The following is a 16,709-nucleotide window of genomic DNA, read 5'->3' on the forward strand; positions in this document are numbered from 1 at the left end:
TGCCTGTGCGCTGGAAGATGTCGGGCAGCGTTCCTGGCCTCCACCTACTAGAAGCCAGAGGCACGTCCTCCCCAGTGCTGCCAACCGGAAATGTCTCCAGACGCCCTGGGGGCCAAACCGTCCCTGGTGGAGGACTGCTGCCTCGAAAGGGGATGGAGAGAGGACAGGTGGAGGGGGCCAGCCACACCCGCGATGCCACTGCACCTGGGGGGACCTTCCCCTGCAGGGATGAAGGGCCCAGCGAGGGGGCTGAAGTCCTCCAGACCCTCGTTTCATCCACCTGGGAGGGGGCAGCGGGTCTGAACGACCGCTTGAGCGTTAGGAGTACAGCAGGAGAGGGACTGCAGAGCCAAGGGCTGCCCGGGCCCGACTTCCACAGGTAAGCGCTACATAGTTTTCGCCAGTGACTGGGTTTATGCCCCGATGTGTGTGGTGTGAGTCTAGCTGCTTCACGGTCTCACCAATACTTAGTGTTCCTCCTATGAGCATTCGGGTGGGAGTGTATGATTTTAGTTTGCATTTTTCGATGACTGAAGACATTTGGCCTCTTTTCAAATGCTTTACTTTTATAATTCAAAAAAAAATGTAAAGATGTGTGTGCATGTGTGTGAAAGGAGGAGTTATAAATATATAAAAGGGTGGAGCCACAAAATTGCAGGCGTGTGGAGCACATCCGGCTGCCTTGGTGGCCCGGCCAGCACGTCGAAGGGGCAGTCCCAGCCCCCAGTCCTCCTAGGAAACGCGGCGCCTTCCTCTGTATCCCAGGCCCCCCCACCCTTCACGACGCCAAGCGCTGGCGTTCCCTTTCCACCTGAGTTGGGAAATAGTGCCACAGAGGAGCCTCTAGATGGCGCTGCACCCTGGAGATTTGTTCGGCAGGGCCCTTGCTGTCCCATCCGAGGGTGCATCGTGACCTGACTTTGACCTGTTTTGCAAGCTGAGCCCTGCCAGCACCTGGGTTCAGAAACTCTGCGGGAGGTGTCCTACGGGCCGGGGGTGTGTGCACATGCCCGTGGGGTGCGTGGTGTGTGGGTGGTGTGTGTACTGTATGTGGTGTGTGTGTCGGAGTGGGCGGGGAGGGGAGGGCATGCTGTGTTCCAGAAGGAGAGTGGGTTCTTGCTGGAGATTAGGAAGTAGAGCCAGAATCTCTTAGAAGACAACAGTTCATCCGAAGGACACACACACACACACACACACACACACACACACACACACAAAAGGCACAAAGAGATAGACAGTGTAAAGCAAGTGTCCCTTACACTGTGCCCCCAGCCTCTGCTTGTTCCTTTCCTGCAGTGGAAAGGAACACAGTGAAACAAGTGTATGTAACGTGTGTGTGTGTGTGCGCGCACGTGCCCGCAAGCTCATGGTGGTGGGACAGGGTCTTACCTGGGCCCCAGGAGCAGCTCCTTATGCCTGGGCTCCTGTCAGGTCTGCAGCCCTCAAGCTGTAGATGGTTTCCTTCCACCACAAGGGATGGGGAAGTTCTGGAAGGTCAGGATCCCCTGCCCCCCACTCACACGTAGGCACGTAGGCACGTACATTGGTTTCCTTTGTGTTCGTTCCAAGGTTGGCTATTTACAGATTTGGGCACAGCCCCTCTAAAAGGGATTCCCACCCCCCCTTGAAAACGGAAATGGTGTTTCTTAGCATTGTTTCCTTTTCCTTTGTTAATGCTTTTTCAAATGGAAAAATACCATAAATATACTCAGACAAAAAATCATATCTTGCCCTCAAATTATCTGAGGAACAAAAGGCCAGCTTTCTTTAACTAGAGTCTCCATTTCAGCCTGCTTTCAGCTTTGGTCATTTCCCAGCAGGGCAGGTGCTGGGACCCGAGTGTGCAGCCCCAATCAGACTGTGTCTGGACTCGCAGCTGCATGTGCATGGCCGCCTCCAGTGGGACACGCTCTCCTGGGACACAGGTCGGGCGCGTGTGCGTGTGCACATGTGTGCGTGTGCACGCGTGCGTTTGAGAAGTCTGATACCATTTTGGGGGGACAATTCGGAGGAAAGCAGTTGTTACCAGAGTGAGAAAGAAGCCCACCTTTTTCTTGACCATGAGACTGAGCAATGCTGGTTGAACCCTCCCTGCGTTTCTTGGATGTTCATGACATCTTTGGCTGTGAGTGTGGGTGAGTTTTCTGTTTCCTCTGACGTCTTTAACTTTGGCAGATCGGCCGACTGGGGTTCATGAAGAAATGTCCACGTGTGCTCAGCTTGCCAGAAACAAGTTGGTTCCATTTTCTTAAAATGAAATATGTGAGCATCTTTGAAGATGGTTGCGTCTTTGCATCCACAGTGAGACCCCCTGCTCGGGAGGGCTGCACCCCAGACCTCCTCCCCCAAGACTGGCGGCCCCTGATGACCTTCTGAGTGTGGTATTGATTGTAAGGGATCTGGGGATCTCACAAGCCCCTCAAACACAGTGCTGGCATCAAAGCAAGGGGTGAACTGCTTCTGGGGGAGGGTGGTCTTCTCAGGCCCACAGAGCTGGGAGAGGGTCTTGGGGCTGAGCTTCTCGGCTCCAGAGTGAAAAGAAAATGTTGTCAAAAATCATCAACTGTTACCGAGTCCAAGCTCGTACTGCTCGCCACAAGACAGGCCAATAAATCAGGAGAGGAGGTGTCGGGGCAAAGAATAGTGACTTTGTTACAAAAGCCAGCAGACCGAGAGGATGGCAGACTGATGTCCCAGTTAGAATTCAGGCTTCTTTTATATTAAAAGGAGAGGGAAGGCGGCTGGTTGTTGGAAACTTCTTGGTGCAGGAATCCTTTGTTCTTTCATCTGTCCAGGTAGGTCAGGTCACAAACCTCCAAGGAGACAAATGTTATTGTCTGTTATGCAACTTTTTATCTCTATATGAATGCAAAAGTATTATACTCTTAAAGGTCAGAGCCTTGAGAGGGGGCTATCCTGTATATTTCAGGCTACAGGCAACATTCTTAACTGGAAGCAAAAGCAATAGAATACAAAGGTTAAAGTAAAAGAAACAGATCCAATATGGAGTTAGATTTGTTCTTCCCTATTACACAATGAGTCCAAAATATTAGGTTCCTGGGCTTCCTTGGTGGCGCAGTGGTTAAGAATCCACCTGCCGATGCAGGGGACATGGGTTCGAGCCCTGGTCCAGGAAGATCCCACATGCCGCGGAGCAACTAAGCCTGTGCGCCACAACTACTGAGCCTGTGCTCAGAGCCCGCGAGCTACAGCTACGGAGCCTGCGTGCCACAACTACTGAAGCCACGCACCTAGAGCCCATGCTCCACAACAAGAGAAGCCCCATTCGCCGCAACTAGAGAAAGCCTGCATGCAGCAGTGAAAACCCAAAACAGCCAAAAATAAATAAATAAAATAAATAAATTTTTTAAAATGTTTAAAAAAAAAATTAGGTTCCTCGTGCCTCAGGCCAAGTTCCTGGAAGCAGAGCCTTGGAGAGGGGTTCTTGGGAAGGGGTATATGAGGGGCTCGGGAGGAGTGGGGGAAGGGTACATGGCAGGAAAGGCTGTGAGTGGCTGGAATCCAGCTCTCATCAGCTCACTGGTGGTCATCACTGGCCAAAGTCAGCCCTGGGATGGGGCAAATGCCATCTTCTCGGTCTGCTGGCTTTTCTAATAAAGTCACTATTCTTTGCCCTGACACCTCGTCTCCTGATTTATTGGCCTGCCGTGTGGCGAGCAGTACGAGCTTGGACTCAGTTACAGTTGATGATTTTTTTTTTTTAAATTTTTATTTATTTATTTATTTATTCATTTATTTATTTATGGCTGTGTTGGGTCTTCGTTTCTGTGCGAGGGCTTTCTCTAGTTGTGGCGAGCGGGGGCCACTCTTCATCGCAGTGCGCGGGCCTCTCACTATCGCGGCCTCTCTTGTTGCGGAGCACAGGCTCCAGACGCGCAGGCTCAGTAGTTGTGGCTCACGGGCCTAGTTGCTCCGCGGCATGTGGGATCTTCCCAGACCAGGGCTCGAACCCGTGTCCCCTGCATTGGCAGGCAGATTCTCAACCACTGCGCCACCAGGGAAGCCCCAGTTGATGATTTTTTGACAACATTTTTTTTTTCTTTTGCTAAATTTTAACCTGATCCCTACTTGTTGTATCTTTCTGCTTTCTTCCGGATGCCTTCTTTTTCTTCTTCTTCTTCTTACCAGAGTCAACAACTCAAGGATTTTCTCAAAGAGGACTTTGTGGGATAAATTCTTTGAAATCATGTATGTATGAGAATAATGTTACTTATTATGTTAAGTAATAATTTAGTTTCCGTCACAAAGCTGGATACGCTGTTTTAGGCTCAAATGCTTTTCCTTCAAAATATTTAAGTGATTCTCCGCTGTTCTCTTGTGTCTGTCACCATTGACAGCTCTGTGAAAATCTGGTTTTGCCCTTTTGTAGGAGTGTGGGTTGCATTGTGTACCCTGAAAAGATATGTTGAAGTCCTAGCCCCTGGTACCTTGTGAATGTGACCTTATTTAGAAATAGGGTTGTTACAGATGTAATTAGTTAAGATGAGGTCAGACTGAAGTAGGGGGGCCCCTAATCCAATACGACTGGTGTCCCTGTAAGAAGAGTAGAAGAGACACACACACACAGGGAGATGCCATGTGACAATGGAGGCAGAGATGGGAGTGATGTGTCTACAGACCAAGGAGTGCCAAGGATCGCCAGCAAACACCAGAAGCCGGGGGAGGGGCCTGGAACAGATTCTCCCCTAGACCCTTCAGAGGGAGCCTGGTCCTACTCATACCTTCATCTTGGACTTCTAGAACTATGAAAGAAGACATTTCAGTTGTTCTGAGACACCCAGTTTGTAGTACCTCCTTAGGGCAGCCCAGGTAAACTAATACAGTAGGTAATCTACTTTTTCCTTTGGGGGGATTTGAAATTTCACTTTCTCCTTAATCCTTATCTTCTTATTACTAACAGCAGGTTGATATTGTCTCCCTAGAGGTTGGATAAAAGGCCTACTTGAGGTCGTTGGGGTGAGTTTTAGGAAGATAAAAGCTTCTAGTATGAAAAGGGCTCATCAGCCTCATCCCTCACCCCCAGACGCCCTCCCACCTCCTTCCAAGCATTTCCCTTTATGTTGGGGGGTGGGGAAGCCAGCCTCTAAATAATTGCCCTGGGGAGGCCTGGGGAAGGCAACTTTTGCTGGGGCTCCCCTGGCCTGGCTCCAAGGCTGCAGGGAACAGCCAGGCTGGCGCAAAGCGCCCTCCCCGAGGTGGGGATGGAATGGGATGGGCAAGGACGCTGGGGCTCCAGGCTCCAAGCTTGCGTGTGCATAGCGGTGGTTTCTCTCTGCGCCCTCTGTCTCTCAGGGCCCTGAGCACCCTGAAACCCCGCGGCCCTCAGCTGAGCAGTGCAAGTCTGGTGGGGGAGCTGGGAGGGGTCGGCCCTGATTGCTCCGGGGAGAGAGAAAGAGCCACAAGTCGAAGGTGCCTTTCCAGCCCCCATGTGGGACCCGTGGCCTTGACGGCTTTCCCTACCTGCCCGTCACCTCACCCCACCCACAATGCCCACCTGGCCAAACCAGCTATTTTGTCAGCGTTGAAGGGGCTCTTAGACCCGCCAATTTTTTTTTATCAGCTGTTTGATCTCAGGGGTGGTTCCCAGGAGGCGCCTGGCAGCCCCCAGAGTTCTCCACTTTGCGTGGACGGCACAAAACAAACAAATCAATGAACACATCAAGAATTTCATTCACGGCCTCTTGTGATCTGAGATGTCCTCAGATCCCTGAGTCATGCCTGTGCCGACACGCAAAGTAAGAAGGCGCGTGTACTTCCGCTTACTCTGCGGTGGTGACGGGCGCGGGCAGGGGAAGGAAGGGGCACACGCCGGGGGTCCGCCCGGGGCTGGGGCCAGGCCTCTTGCTCCTGACTCCGTGGCTCCATCCCCAAAGGGCTGCGGATTCAAGGAGAATCAGCGTTCCGGGCCCCAGGAAGGATGTGGGTCCACTGTCGGCATTCCGGACAGGAAAAGCCACGAGCAGCGGTGACAAGACAGGAGGCGCCTTCGAGGGCGCCCTGGGGGTGTCAGCTGTGCGTGGAGCTGCGAGGCCCCGGGGCACGACGCCGGGGTTTTGTATCGGCACCCGTTTCCCCCCAGATTAGCGGGAAACGGTGAGCGCTGCCGGGATGCAGGGAACCCTGGGCCACATCCTTCGTGGAGGAGAAGCTTCAGGGCTGGGGCGGCCAGGCCAAGGTCCCCGATCCCCGTGCTGAAGGCCGCGTCTGCTCCGGGCCGCCCCGGGCTGTCGGAAAGGCGCACCGGTCGGCCCTCGGGCAGAACAGCGCGCGGTCCGGAAGGTTCTGACTCCCTGGGACACTGCGGTCAGCTGAAATTTGCAGACCATCCCCGGCCCTCGTTCATGCCCAGCGGGTACCGCAAGCCTTTAGGACGGTGCCAGCCAGGCGCTTGGCCCTGTGGGCGGGGGAGGAGGGGAGGGGCGCCGTCCGTGCACGTGGCCCAGCGACTCCTCCCCGCAGACCCCGCGGGAGGCGCCCTGCCCTGCCCGGCCTCCTGCCCTTCGCCCTGCCTGGCCTAGGCTGTGGGCCGGTCCCGTCCAATGTGTGTTTATTGAGGGTCTGTTCTGTGGCAGGTCGGGGGCTGGGCACCTGCTGGGGGTCACAGAGGTCAAAGACACTCAGCTTGTGCCTCTTCGTGACTTACTATCCGGATAGCGTTTTGGGGAGGCCCATATGTCTACCAGCGTGTGTCAGGGTTCCCTAGAGAAACAGAAGGAATAGGATGTGCATACTTGTCGCTCCGTGTCTCTCTCTCTCTCTCCATATATATACACACACACATATATATGGAGAGAGAGAACATATATATAAAGGATTTTTGTAATTAATGAATAATATATATATATATTTATCATTTAGCTAGCTAGCTAACTAGCGATTATCTATCCAACTATCTAATCTTTCTAAAAATCTAAGATCTGCAGGGCAGGCTGGCAGGCTGGAGACTCCCGGAGGAGTTGATGCTGCAGCCTGAGTCCAAAGGAAGTCTGGTGGCAGCCACCTCTTCCCCCGGGGACCGTAGTCTTGTCACTTAAGGCCTTCGACTGCTCGGACGAGGCCTGCCCCCATCGCAGAGGGAAATCTGCTTTCCTCAGAGTGCACTGATTTAAGTGTTAATCACATTTAAAAGTAAGGCAGACAGAGAAAGACAAATACCATATGCTATCACTTATATGTGGAATCTAAAATATGACACAAGTGAATTTATTTACCAAAACAGAAACAGACTCACAGACATAGAGAACAAACTTATGGTTACCAGGGGGGAAAGGGATGGGGGAGGGATAAACTGGGAGTTTGGGATTAACAGATACACAGTACTATATATAAAATAGATAAACAACAAGGGTCTATTGTATAGCACAGGGAACTATATTCATTATCTTGTAATAATGTATAACAGAAAAGAACATGAAAAAGAATATATATGTGTACATATATATGTATATATATAACGGAATCGCTTTGCTGTACACCTGAAGCTGACACAACACTGTACGTCAACTATACTTCAATAAAAACAAAAAATACCTTCACAGCCACATCTGTGTTTGACCAAACAACTGGGCACTGTGGCCCAGCCAACCTGACACGTGAAGTTAACCATCGCAACCAGTAACCATTAAACAATTTAAAAAATCAAATGTAACAAAGGCATGATTGGGCCGGGAGTGCATGGGAGCCGGAGAACTCAGTTCCCCTGGGGACTGGGAAGAGCCACTTGGAAGAGGGGATGACGTTTGGAAGAGGGTCTCATTAGGATTGACACTTGGTGGGTGGCAGGAAAGCTCCTGGCGTTTGCCTTTGGCCTGGGCCGCCGAGGAGGTGGGGTGGGAAAGACCCCGAGGCTTGCTGTTGTGGGCAGGTCCACGTGCAGCTGTGCTGTGCACAGGGACGCCATAGCGGCCCCGGTGTTGGGCTCTTGAGACTGGAGGGCTGAGGTTCCAGAATCCTGAACAGAGGCAAGATCATTGCAGGAGAAGCGTTGTCACCCTCTGTAGGGGGGACGCACATAGCGCACCTCAGCTGGAGACAAAGTCAGGGCAAGGCTGGTGGAAAGCTGCCCTCTCCCCCAAAGCCTGGAGATTTTCCGACAGCTTTTCTGCCTTCCCAGGGGCTGGAATGCAGCCCTCTTGGTAGGCTGGAGGCGGAGGGGTAACATTGGGATTGATGGATAGCACGTCAGCCTGAGTGGAGGCCTCATTCCTGCTCCACCATCCTCCCCGGCAAGTCACCAGGGGGAACCATCTCCAGACGCCCAAATCCAGAGAGATGAGAGAACTTGTTTAGGGGCAAAGTGTGGTGCAGGCTTGTTTTCCCCCAGGAGCTGGTGTGGGTTCGCACATGTGTGCATAGAAAACATTCTGGTTTTCTGTGTCAGTTCCCACTGTGTTATTTGGAGACCGTTCAATGCCTTCCCAGCGAGGTTTCATTTTCCACTCACCACCCCCTATTGTCTGAAAGGGCCCAGAGCTCCCCAAGCTGTAGGGTAATGCATTTGTCATCTTTGAGAGGATAAGACACTCACTGAACACTTAGCCCTTGAGTGGCAACACTACCTCACAGCATGAGTGTCAGCAGGGGCGAGCCCTGCCAGGGGGCCCTGAAGCCTGGCGTTTGGAGGGGCAGTCCCCTTGCTGGGGGCTGGCTGTGTCGCCAGAGGCAAGCTTGGCCACCAGCCCTCACTGGCCGGGGTCAGCTCCCCTGAGGGATGGCTGTGTGGGGAGGTGAGGGGGGACCGCAGGGCTAAGCTGGCCTTGTATGTCCTGAGTTCACGGTCAACTCAGAGGAGCATCCAACATCTGCACGATTATCCCAACTAGGGGTGCCTTTGGCAGCTTAAAAACACCACCTGAAAGATCTCCAGGTTTTATTCTGAGGTCTGCAGATCGGTTTGTGCTTTGCAATTTCTATCTACAAAGTGATAGTTATTCGTGAGAGAGACCCCAATGTCGGGAGCCTGTGGTCTTACCGTCTGGGCCCTGGGTTAAGTGCAGGGCTTGGGTTGCAGGTGGCTGGACCAATGCGGAGAGAAGAATGTCTACCTTGTTCTGGAAACTTCTTGAATCTATGACAACCCTTAACAACCCCCAGAGAAGAAACCATTGTTCTCCTCAGAATTATGTTCTGTGATCTTTGAATGAGCAATGTTTTCATTTTTGGGGGATTGTGGCTCAAAGTATAGACTATTTACCTTGACATGTCCCCAGGAGTGGGATAAACTTGTTCCGAGCCATCCCTGGTGGACGCATCCCTGTACCTGCAGGAGTATGTCCACAGGGGCCTTGGACCTTCAGCAGCACCTCTTATTATTGACTCGTTGTTTCCCACTCAGGTTGTCTAAATCGGTAAGTTAGGACCGTATCCAGGAGAACACTCACACTGTGCCTGGATGTAGACTGGATTCAGTTCACACCCCCAATCCAGTGCCTGGGAGGGGGGTGCCTGGCCTGGGACTCCTGGCGCTGCACCCACTTCAGGCTCTTTAACCAGTGGTCACCTTTCAACGTGGCACGTTCTAGTATCATTCTGAGAAAAAACTCTCAAATTACAGTCTGTTTCTGTTTTGTAAATAAATTCACTTGTATCATTTCTTAATTAGATGCCGCATTAAGTGCTATCATATGATATTTGTCTTTGCCTGACGTAGTGAAGCGCATCCTGTGGGTTCGTACCTCCTCCATCCCATGCTAGACACACTTGGGTCTCCTCCATCATCCCCAAACCATACGGTTTCAATGCCTGGCACCATCTCATTGCCTGGACACTCTTGGATACTATGACTCTCTTTAAATGTTGTGTCCGGAAGGGGAGAGAACATTCCAAACTGATGTAGCATAAAAAGAGGACGCTACCCAGCTGTGCTTTTCAAGCCCTCTATTGTATGTCTTTTCTCTCTCGTTAAATTGTAAGGTTCTTAACAGCAGAGACCTTTCCTATATTCTATCTTTCCTATTGGGATTTTACCCATGCCTCGTAAAGTTAGCTACATAGATGAGATGAATAATACATGTTGTGGACAATAATAGTAATTCTCTTCAAGACAGTGGTGAGCTGAAGCTGCCTTATACCCTCTTCTGAGAAGCAGTTGTTAAATATTCAGGAATTTGAGGGATCTGATTGTTAAACTGTTGATGCCTTGACGTTGGCCGTGGTAGGAATAGCTACACCATGGAAACTGGCAAAGGCAGCAGATTTTCCTCTCAGAGAGATGGTTTACCTACACACCACTGCTTGAAGATGAGAAAAACCTCCTGTCATTCATTCCCGGAGAAAAATGAGGAAGACGCATGGATTCCCATCCCCCGCCCCCGTTTGTTCAGAGGATAAAATCGACTATGCTTTTTTGCTTTCTGGAATATTTTTTTTCTCAACAAAGAATAAAAAGTAACTCTGGGTTAAAGATGGGCAACTGAAAATAATCATAATATTCCCAGGCACATGTGCTCTCGAAATGTAGACAACTCCTCCCCCCTCCCTTTCTCATGAAAGCTCTTGTTCAGCCAGGGAATTTTGCTGAGAGAATATAAGATTTTGCAGACACTGAGAATGTTAAACCACAGGTCTTACTGTCATCATTTTAGACACTTATTTACTTTAAAGAAACCGTGGGGTGGGAATATGAGATTCAGCTACTATTTGAGTCTGGTTTTCTGAAAATAACTTGCCGTTTGGGAAGATGATAAAGAGTGTTGATCTCAACTGCTTGGCTGAATTTCTTAGAGAAGTTTTAACTTTGCCAATCCCAAGACTAGGTGAAGTGTTTCTTAAGGAATAACTCATTTTTCAGAGTGTTCCTTGTGTTCTGAAATCTCAACGTGCCAACACTAAACTATCCCTTTAGAGAGAACAGCCCTCTCTTGAGAATCCCGAGGCCTCATGCAGCTGGGCTTGACTGATACTCAAAACACTGAAAGACTTAATTTTTTCTTTTCAAAATATATTTTACTTCAGTAAACCTTAAGCCAAGCCTCTTGCAGATGGCAGACAGCTTAACTGCTGTGGTAAACTCGTCTGACGTTTTTGGGAAAACTTTGGGTGCTATAACCATCCATCGAACCCAGAGAAAATAGATTTCAACCCACACAAAGTCATGCATATGGACCAGCCTCTCGACTTGGCGGCCAAAGTTTTACCCAAGGCTGTTCCTTTTCCCCATTTCCTTTTCAGCCTCTCTCGAAAGGCTTGCAAGTCAAGAATGTATTATTGGGACAGCAAAACAACAGAGGCCCAAGAAGAAATGAACCAGCATCGCTGTTTCTGCCCCCACCCTATCTGTCTTCCTGGTGTGTCTGAGATGGTGGGTGACAGGATCAGTTGACTGTATTCACGTGTTAGCTTCTTTTATTTATTTACTTATTTTTAAATTTCGCAGACACTTGTGTGCCTCTAGGTAGCTCACATCCTTGGTCCTTGGTGGCATTAGATGTAAATTGCAGGAGACACCACATCTTTTTTTTTTAATCTTTTGGCTGGGCCACACGGCATGTGGGATCTTCGTTCCCTGACCAGGGGTCGAACCTGTGCCCCCTACATTGGCAGCGAGAAGTCTTAACCACTGGACTGGCCGGGAAGTTCCCACCACACCTTTCTTGTGTGCCGTCCGTATGCCGGGCACTGCCCAGGCTTTATTATCTTGGACAATGCATTTTCTGTCTCTGTATCAATCAGGGATATTTTCTAAATGAGTGACTTCTGATTCAACATGGAATTTATAATTCGGGGATTATAAGAAAAATATTCAGCATGAAAGCTGCTGTTCCTCACCGCGCCCGAGATCCCTGCCGTCTTCGTGGCAATGTTAAAAACAAAACCCAGTGGAGAGTGACTTGGTTTACTTCAATAACCAGGGACTATGAAGTTTGATTACTTGTTTATAAACACTTGCAAACACCCCGTAGCTCGAATAGCCAACCCATGTTTGTACTTTACACGGATTTGTTTTAACTGCTTCCTTTTACGTGTGTTACCGTGGGTATCGATGAGAGAGCCCTTGGCTTTGACCCGTGCTCTCAGCGTCCAGTGTGCACAGTCACGGGGCAGCTGCAGGCGTCCTGCGCCACCTCGTACACATGGCAGGAAGGAAATCTGGGGGCAGGTGGTGCCGGGTGGGCATGGTAGGGCCTGGACCTGGACCCCGAGGAGGAGTCGAGAAGGAAACAGCTGATGTAGGTGGTGGTGATTGGACATCTGACCAAATTTGTTCACAGAATGGGCAAGACACCCCGAGACCCCCCCCCCCCCACCGAGTCCTTGGGTGGGCAGCAGAGGCAGGGGTGGGCTCTCATTAGAGGGGGGATGGGCTCCAGGAGAGTGCGTGGCCCAAGCTTGTGCTGGGGAGGAGTGATGAGCAGCCTTCTTTGTCCAGCTCATTGTCCTATCAGAGCAGTTTGGAAGATGAATGCCCACGCCCTTCAGTGACTAGATGGGGTTGTCGTGTGGACCATAGTGGTTCCACATCCATGGACTCTGTGGAAAACCCATCTCTCACCATGTCACACCCACTCTCCTGCTGTAGATAGGGCTGGTTTTGTCATTATGCCCAATTTGGAGATGAAGACATTGAAGCTCAGATAACTCACTGGACTTGCACAGCTTCCCTTGGCATCTCAGTGCCAGGGATCTGAGGGAAACCTGACATCTTCCATATTTGTCAGCTCAGGAGCCAGATCGCTCTGGGCTTCCTCACTTTATCTTCCTCTTTTCTTCACCACGCACCCCGGGCTGCCTCCTTCAAAACTGCTGTTCAACCAGATGTCCTTTGTTTCATTAAATACTTTCAAGTGTTTTTCTCTCTCCCAAGAATCATCCTGCTTAGACAACGTTTTTCTCACAAAATACACTAGTGGTTGCTGGTGATCTGTTTACTTTCCCTTTCCTTTCTCCAGGAAAATCAAAGATGTTAAGTCCCTTTGCAGAAAAGAAACTTTCCATGTATGACCAGGAAAGGGTTCATTGTCCTTAGGAAGCTTTGGGCTATGAGCCATTGAGAATCCTAGTGACAAAGGCTTAAATATGAAAACAAAACAAAACAAAACACCACTTCTCTAAAGCCCAGAGGCAGCACTTCTGGGGCTCAGTGGCCCACAGACGTCATCAAAGACCAGAATCCTTTTCCCCTTTGGATTCGCTGCTCCTTAGCCTTGTCCTCTTCTGGTCAAAAGATGGCTGCTGCTGCTCCAGCGATCACTGCAACATACAGATTGTTTAGAGGCAGACACATTTCTCTTCACATGACTTTATCAAGGAGGAAAAGATACCTCTGCTGCTCCCCAGGTTCCTTCCAGCTCACCTACACACTCAGCCAATCCACACCCCCTCACTGGGGCACTTGGTCCCCTGCACGCTGTACACAGGTGGGGGGACCATTTCTCAGTCTCATCTAGGTTTCCATCTATGGTCCCCTCCTCTTCCATCTCCTTCTTATCTGAGCTGAGGGTTGGAGTTCTCCATGGGGCTTGAAGAAATCCTTCCTCTGTGCCTGGGATATTCTAAGCCTTCCAGGTATCTTTCTGGGTTTTTCTAAAGGCTCTGTGTCCCAACCACTGAGGTGTGGGCCAGAAGGGGTCAGGTTTTCACTTCCTCCTGCTCTCTCTCCTCCTCTGTCTGACCCCCTGACCACATGATGCAGGAGCTCGGCTTCTGACCTTTTCTTTCTTTTTTTTTTTTTAAACTTATTTTTTTTTTGGCCGTGCCACATGGCTTTTGGGATCTTAGTTCTCCAATCAGGGATCAAACCCGGGCCCATGGCAGTGAAGGCCCCGAGTCTTAACCACCAGGGAATTTCCTTGTCATTTTCAATTTCACAATCTTCTCTTACCTGTGGCTTGGTCACCACAAGGAAAGGGGGATCCTCCCTTCCCCAGGGAAGCATCTTGATGATCTGACCCCTCTCCACTTAAAACTTAGAAAATCCTCCTTCTCAGTGAGAACAGCCTTCCAAGGGACAGTCTTGCTGAGATGGAAACAGATAAGCCACTTGACAGTCAGAGTTGTTATGGAGTAAGGTAATTTGTGTGAAGCACGCACACGAGTGTCTGGCATATAGAGCCCTCCACAGGAAGTAGCTGCTGACATTATGATTTTTATGAGTGGCGATCACTGAGCTTCATGTCATGATCTGCCCTGCCCTGAGGTCTGGACAAGAAGGGCTCCACCTTGGTTTCCCCATGGGGTCAGAAATCATGGGCTGAGCCCATGCCCCCCCCCCCTTCTAGACCCTGTTCCAGGTGCCGGGGACTCTGGAGTTCCCATCCCCGTGGTCCCAAGACTACTTCTCCCTGGGGTCTGCCCCCCTCTCCAGGGTGAACCTGCGGCAGGTTGTGCCCCCTTAGACCCAGGGAGGAGGCTGTGGAACGGCTTTTCGTGAGATGAATGATGGACAGCTAAGTGAGCTGGACCGCTACAGTGGCTGGGAGGTTTCGCGGGGGATGGACAGAGCCGGGTGGGGGGATAGAGACGACAGAGTGAGGGAGGGGCCCCGGACTGGTGGATGGAGGCTGTCTGCTCCCCCGCCACCGATTCCAGAACCCCTGGGAGAGGGAGTCGTCTACATTCAACCTGAGTTTTCCAGGTTGTTATAAGGCCTATCTATCGGGGTGGAAGGCTAGGACTCAATTGAACACTTTGTCCACTTGATTTATCACTTTAAAATATTTAAATGTGTGGTTTGTATGCCTCCACTTTAGTTCTCAGCCTGGGTCCCCCCAGTGTTAAGGGTGTTCCCTAGTTGCCCTTATGGTGCCTCAACCATCGACTGAGTGATTTTAATTTATATTATCTCGTTTGATTGCTCTTATTAACTATCAAAGCAACTGCAGACTGGGGTATTACTGTGACTCCCCACTTGACAGTATTGAATGCGCTGGAGCTAATACATCATGTAATTCCATCGTGTAGTTTAAATATCTTTCCTGGAAGAAAAATGATCAAGGCACTGCCCACATGGGGCCAATGTACACCCAGCGCTGGGAATTCTTCCATGCAGCCGACCTGAGTCCTGAGTAACAGAGTGGCTTTGATTCCCTAATAGATCTACTCTGGCAGGTACCATGCTTCACGTGCCTCCTCGTGGCCTTTGGAAATGCCACCTCCTAACACATACTGGACACTTGGCAAGAAAATCGCAACAGGGATGTTTGTACTCAGGGCTGTGCCAGGTTCTGCCGAAGATGGAAGATTATAGGACATGGTTCCTGCTCTCTGAGTAGTGAGTAGAACTGAGGAAGAAATATAGTATGAGAGAGCACATGCTTTTAAAAAATTTACTTCTCAACAATTTTAATTAAAAAAAATTGAATAGGTAATATAATCACATGGCTCAAAATTAATAAGCCACAGAAGGCTCTTCCTTCGACACGAATCCTCTAGCCACCCAGGTCTCTTCTCCATAAGCAATCAATCTTACTAATTTCTTCCAGTGATGTTTTATGTATATGTATTTTATACATATTATATATATATATATATATATATATATATACATGTAAATATATGTATGTGTCAATGCATATACATGTGCATTATATATATATACATAATAAACACATACACGCATTTCTTCTCCCTCTTACACAAATGGTAATACATTACGCACTTAAAAACATAGACTATCTTTTAAAATTGAGGTATAGTTGATTTACAATGTTGTGTTTGCTTCAGGTGTACAGCAAAGTGATTCAGTTATACATATACATATATATGTATACATATATATATTCTTTTTCAGATTCTTTTCCATTATAGGTTATTACAAGATGTTGAATATAGTTCCCTGTGCTCTACAGTAGGCCCTTGTTGTTTATTTTATATATAGTAGTTTGTATCTGTTAATCCCAGGCTCCTGATTATCCCTCCCCTGCCCCTTTCCCCTTTGGCAACCACAAGTCTGTTCTCTATGTCTGTGAATCTGTTTCTGTTTCATAGATAAGTTCATTTGTGTCATTTTTTAGATTCCACATATAAGTGATATCATATGCTATTTGTCTTTCTGTGCCTGACTTACTTCATTTAGTATGATAGTCTCTAGGTCCATCCGTGTTGCTGCCAATGGCATTATTTCATTATTTTTTATGGCTGAGTAATATTCCATTGTATATATGTACCACATCTTCTTTATCCACTCATCTGTTGATGGACACTTAGGTTGCTTCCATGTCTTGGTTATTGCAGATAGCGCTGCTATGAATATTAGGGTGCATTTTTCTTTTTGAATTAGAGTTTTCATCAAAAGTAGACTATTTTAAAGGTAGTTTCAGGTCCACAGCAAAACTGAACACAAGTACAGAGGCTTCCCATATACCCCCTGGTCCCACACACCTACAATCTGTCCCGTTATCAACATCCCCAACCAGATGGTATGTTTGTTACAATTGATGAACCTACACTGACTCATCATCATCACCCAGAGTCCATAGTTTACATTGAGGATCACTCTTGGTGCAGTACATTCTATGGGTTCAGACAAACGTTTGACATGTATCCACCATGATAGCATCATACCAAACAGTCTTGTTGTCCTAAAAATCCTCTGAGAGCACATATTTTAATACTCTATTGTGTTGGGAGTCTAGAGCAGGGGTTGGCAAACTTCTTTTATAAAGTTAGTAAATATTTTAGGGTTAATGGGCCATACCGTCCCTGTCTCAGCTACTCAACTCTGCTATTGTTGCAAGAAAGCAGCCCTAAGA

At 49.0% G+C, this 16,709-nt stretch overlaps 1 protein-coding gene across 7 annotated transcripts in view; it reads left to right on the plus strand.

The window, feature by feature from the left end:
* Positions 1–1,752: 1,752 nt before the first annotated feature.
* Positions 1,753–16,709, plus strand: part of LOC133093845 (uncharacterized) — a 59,240-nt gene continuing 44,283 nt past the window's right edge. For all 7 annotated transcript variants that reach the window (XR_009701320.1, XR_009701319.1, XR_009701321.1 and 4 more), the window contains exon 1: positions 1,753–2,135. Coding sequence is in view for 2 of the 7 variants with exons in the window: in XM_061193906.1 (XP_061049889.1) it covers positions 1,949–2,135 (187 nt within the window). In the remaining 5 variants the exon portion in view is untranslated. The remainder of the gene's footprint in view (positions 2,136–16,709) is intronic.

Source organism: Eubalaena glacialis, chromosome 6, assembly GCF_028564815.1.
Source record: "Eubalaena glacialis isolate mEubGla1 chromosome 6, mEubGla1.1.hap2.+ XY, whole genome shotgun sequence".
Classification (NCBI taxonomy): domain Eukaryota; kingdom Metazoa; phylum Chordata; class Mammalia; order Artiodactyla; family Balaenidae; genus Eubalaena; species Eubalaena glacialis.